The following is a 5,565-nucleotide window of genomic DNA, read 5'->3' as shown; positions in this document are numbered from 1 at the left end:
TACAGATATATATATATATATATATATATATATATATATATCCAAATATCATTTCTTAATTTTTTAAACAATAAATAAAGAAGTAGATAGCCACACTTAGGACATCAATAGCAAAAGTCATATATTTAAAATATCATTGTTCAAGCATAAAATCACAAACATTTCGGCCAAGATATTACCATCTTTAATATGTAAATTATTTAATTTTTTACTTAACATATTGGGAAAACAGATATGTAAAAATAAAATTTGTTAGTAAAAATAAAACTGCAATTCAAATTGCAAATGAAAATTGTGCACCTAATAGACTGTTCAAATGCTCTTTGGAAAATTAGATTTTTGGTATAATTCCGTGATCTTTTTTTTTGAAAATGATAATGCTATCTAGTATCTAGATTGTGTGCTACCGCCAACAATGCAATCTCACTTTGTGTCGTGTATCCCATCTAGTATCTCGCAACGACGTCAGTAATTGAATTTTAAATGCGCCTAATTAGGTCGCTGGTTAAGCCAACGATGTAATATCGCAATATAAAATTAAAATCTGTATTCTCTGATTTGGACAAGCTGGAAGGGTAAATCTTGATTAATGCACAAACCTAATGAAAATCTTGGCACATATCAACATCATTTTTTATAATATCAAGTTAATTGTATACGTCATTTGCCTTTCCGAAAAACGTAATAAACGATATATTTTACATTTTTTATAGAAAATTTATTTTTACCTTCCCGTTTTTTTTTGCACAAAATTAATTTCTCTCTGATAGCAAATATTCTCCACATTGCCTTCTCCTTTCTCGAATGACTCCTGATATGTCGTCGCGTGCATCTTCTGCATTTCGAATCGCAGATCGTTCCGTAAATGGCGTAATCTTATCTAGGTAGATAAGACGAACGGCAGTCCCATTGGAAACTGCTAGGCATTTAACGTCGTGTTCGTGAGTTATTGCATACCTCGACTAGGTCATTAATAACCCCCGTAGTATTAAGATTGATTCGGTGGTATGTGTGTGTGAGAGAGAGAGAGAGAGAGAGAGAGAGAGAGAGAGAGAGAGAGAGAGAGAGAGGGAGGGAGAGAGGGAGAGAGAGAAAGAGAGAGCGCGACGCGTCCCTTGCCGATTTCGCCAAAGTTTCTCGTAATATTTAATCAGTAGTCGAGGCCATACATTATGGTAAAGGCGCTGTCTCGTCTCGCACGCAAAGTATGCGCATCTACGACTGAGTCGTTAATACAGGTAAATTACATTAGCCTGGGAGATAATGGGTACGACGAAGTTACGACGACGCTTCTACTCCGGCGTGGCGAGACATCTCCATCGAAAGAACGTTTTCGATTACCATTATTCGCACGTACGATCGCGCCGGTTCAGCGCTCGATTCGCAAAGAAATCGCGTGTTGGACTTACGCCTCCGACGCTCGTAAATCTCGGTTACGATCTTCCAGCTTTTACGATCGTCGGGTCGCGAGAAAATTCAGCCGCATAGCGACATCAATATCGGGCAGCGCCGGTGCTACCTGCTCGCGAAAATTCGCGAGTAACAGTTATTCATTAGAACGGTCAGTTTCTCCCCCTAGGCGCTTCGAAATAACGATAATCCACCTAGCGGCCGGTGGGGCCGGTACAGTAAAATTGCAAAGCTTAATGGCGGTAATACCGTCGTGGCCGAGCCTTGTATGGCGTTAATAATGCAGTATATTGAGATTGGTTTCGCGAGGTTGAAGAGGGGAGAACGTAGAACACCGAAGCAGTAGAACCACTGGGACTTGACCTAGGCATCTGCCCAAGTTATTCGCCCTCCTTTAATAATACATGAACGCACTGATGCGCAGGTTCTGCGAGCTATATAAAGACTAATATAAAGACTAACTGTGGAAACATTGTGTACTTTATTAGAAGGATGCGAAACAATCGACCATAATTCCCATTCGATGAACATTTCCCATCACTCAACTGGATTTCTCTTGTTCAAAATTAATGATTTTCTAGAAAACTCATAGACATAATAAATATAGATTGCACTGAAACAAAGGTTTGACAATAGAAATCAAATGTTGAATGAAATAATTTCAATCAAATGTTTAACGATTAATATAATATTACAAAAAATAATTTTATCTTTCAAAATACTGATTGTGAATAATTATTACTAAACGGTTAGTTATATTATTATGTTTTTAATACTTATTAAAAATTTAGAAAAGTAAAATTTTATTTTTATATTGTATTAACCAAATATATTTTTTTCGATTAAAATTATTTGTCTTAATATAGTATTTAACAGCTATTATCAGATTTTGAGTGTACGCATTCTTTAGCTTTTGTATGCCGTTAGAAAGAATTGAACATATTATTTTTCTTCAACTTTATCAGCATCTTTCTTCAACTCAGTACTTGAGAGAGAGAGAGAGAGAGAGAGAGAGAGAGAGAGAGAGAGAGAGAGAGAGAGAGAGAGAGAGAGAGACACGCGCCACGCATGCACGCACGCAATATGCTTGAAACTACTCTACCTCTCTTTCCAAACCGAGAGTGACTTTATACAAAATTTATAGGAACGCGTAGTCTATTTTTATTATATCTATGAGAAAATTAAAAACGTTTTGGCTTTGCAATACCAGCTATTAAAATTATATCAGCCAAAATATAATAATAGCCATAAATTTTGGCCGTGAATTCACTCTGAAATCAATTGCAAAAAGTACAACAGATAATTTATCTAAAAATAGCTTATAAGCAATAATCATATTTTGCTTTAGTTTCAGATAAATAACTTTTAAATGAGTCCATAAATCTAAATAAACTTTTGCATAAATATCTATCAGAGCTTCGTTAATGTATAAAAAATTTGATTTAATTTGTAATGCTACATCCTCATTAAATTTGCAACAAATGAGTATTACAAAACACGATTTTGCATAAGAATATAAAGAAAAAATAAATTGATTTTTTAACCAATAACAGAATTATGCTTAAATTTTATACAGATAATAGAACGATCTATGAAATCTCTATACTTTGGTAATGCTTTGAAAAGTGACACATATATCCTTAAAAAAATGTCATAAATGTTTTGAGGTTCTCTCGACGTTATCTAAATGACGCCGAGGCTCAAAGATGCAAATTATTATGGTAATTATTTGGATTAATGAAATGCCGCGTCGACGATTTTGACTTTGACATACGGTGTGAGAGCAAAAAGTATAAAATTCGTACAAGTAAATTTGTACAAGTAAGATAAAAAAAGTCTTATTTGAAGAAAATAAACATTAATTAACAATTTTATATAACGAATACATTCTGTTCTAACATAAGCAAATGAGCTTCGCATCCTGATTTTAGAAGCTGAATTTCTCGACTGTATGAATATTTTTTGAGCATCCAATTAAACAATACATCTTTTAATTTTCGCTTATTTTTCAGATGATATATTTTCTATAATTAATACACACATCTTTTAGTATATAATTTTTTACATATAATTTTAGGTAATATACAGTCTATTTTATTCTTTATAAATAAATTGTTAATTACCCAACAAAAAATGATCGTTAATTAAACGTCGAATCGATATCAAATTGGTGTTGAAATCATCGTATCGATCACTTATTTCTTGGTGGATAATAATTACTTTTTAAAAATAAAGTTTTTCTAAAAAATATTTTCTCTGTACGAATACTTTTTTCACTCACTGTATAAGATTATGATCGAAAGATTTTAGTCGGCGGTCGTCTAAAAGTTATTAACAAATAAAGTTTAAAAAAATAATATCTTATGTCTACCATATACAATATTAAAAATTACTTTTTCTCCCTAGGATTGTACATGACTAGGATTGTATATGACTTTTAAAAGAAAGTTCACCCTACCTCACCCCGTGCCAAGGAGCGATTGACTTTCTCCTAAATAGGAGGGAATGAACCTTGCTTTGCGTGGAAAGTCGTATGACCATCAGTATATAGAAGTAAGACATTATTTTTAAAACTTTATTTGTTAATAACTTTTGAACGAACAGTGACCACCACCTAAAACCTTTTGAAGGTCACTCATAGTTATGACCTTAACAACATATGTCAAAGTCGAGATCATCGGCGCGGTGTCCGTTAATTCGAATAATTACTACTATTATTTATCTGTAAAAGACATGTGACGTATTGTCTTAATTTAGATCACTCTTTTCATGCTTTGTCTCCCTCTGGGAATTTAACGTTATTTTTTTCTTCAAGTGAGACGCACCTACTTTTTCGTTCGCAATTGAATATACTGTAGTAGCAAAAAAGGTGAGAAAGGTAAGAAAGCACTTTAAGATTCTACGATTTGGGAATAAAATGCGGATAATGAGTTTGCCTTCACGTGGGAATTGTTAGAGGATCGTCCGCCGGTAATATCGATTTTCGAGTCGTCAGAATGCATATATTCAATAAGATTCTCACCTTCATTGTTAGCGCTGCTCTTGATCTCCGTCGCCTTCGGTGCCGCCGATGGCTTCGGAATGGCTGAAATAAAAATCATTCGTCTTTAATGACGTCGTATAACTTCTTAAATATCGGCCAATAAATTTAACTCTAACTCCGCCATCTTATTCATATTTTAACTGGGGTCATCTTATCTCCGAGCGGCGGGAATTGCACGGACCGGGTAGGATATAACCAGGGTAGAAGGGAGTGAGGGGTGGGAAAGCGCGAGACATTTCCTCTCTCGGCGATTTAACCGTGCCGATTTACTGCTAACATCCACTCCGGCTTTAAATAAATCTTCGACTCGGGCGAAATTAAACAAAGGCTGGAGAATTCGCGATTTATGGAAGTCGTTTCACTTTTAAATTATTCACGTCGCGAACCGCGTCCGCGCGTGCTATAATATCATAACAAACACACCAAGCGGCAGCGGTAGATGCATAACGATAGCGGTCAGGGGAAAAAATTGTTTGTCCGCGTACACGAACGGGCTAGAAAATGCACGTCAGCTTACGGTATAATCTGATGGATCCTTCCGTCTCGCCCAGCGAGTTTTTGCTAATGCACCGGTAGCTACCGAAGTCACTCGCTGTCAAGTTTCTGATGGTGAGTCTCATGTGCGCGCGGTAGCTGTTCTCCATGATATTCGTCGCGTACTTCTCGTTGGAGAGAATCATCTCATCTCCTAGAAACCAGTAGCTCATAGCACGGGGATAAGCTTCTGTGTGACAATCAATTGTTACGTTGGTGCCAGTCGGCGCACCCACAAGCTGATTCGGCACAAAGATCATTGGAGAAACTGGAATAATAAAGATAAATTTATTATATCTCCTGTTTTATATATATGCTTGTTTATTTATTATTACATAATTTTACATTAACTCTTCTTTATATTACGTTCTATTTGAACATGTCATATGCGATACATGCGAAAAGATTGTGTAACTGTTGTAATTGAATTTTAATTAATTTTAACTGTGCCATGTGAAAAAAATAACTATTACTTGTAGGAAAATATTGCTGTACGTAAGAAACACATAACTTCAGAATAAGACGCGTACACGTTCTTTCGGAATCAAACGTAACAAATTTTCCAATTGTATATATAT

At 35.1% G+C, this 5,565-nt stretch overlaps 1 protein-coding gene across 1 annotated transcript in view; it reads right to left on the bottom strand.

The window, feature by feature from the left end:
• LOC108755158 (lachesin-like) overlaps positions 1-5,565 on the bottom strand; it is a 169,267-nt gene that overhangs the window by 68,950 nt on the left and 94,752 nt on the right. The window contains exons 6-7 of the mRNA XM_018498011.1: positions 4,971-5,255; positions 4,433-4,495 (exon numbers count right to left, since the gene is read on the bottom strand). Coding sequence (XP_018353513.1) covers positions 4,433-4,495; positions 4,971-5,255 — 348 coding nt within the window. The remainder of the gene's footprint in view (positions 1-4,432; positions 4,496-4,970; positions 5,256-5,565) is intronic.

The sequence above is a fragment of the Trachymyrmex septentrionalis genome, unplaced genomic scaffold (genome assembly GCF_001594115.1).
Source record: "Trachymyrmex septentrionalis isolate Tsep2-gDNA-1 unplaced genomic scaffold, Tsep1.0 scaffold122, whole genome shotgun sequence".
Lineage (NCBI taxonomy): Eukaryota > Metazoa > Arthropoda > Insecta > Hymenoptera > Formicidae > Trachymyrmex > Trachymyrmex septentrionalis.
This window is presented reverse-complemented; position numbering and strand designations above follow the sequence as displayed.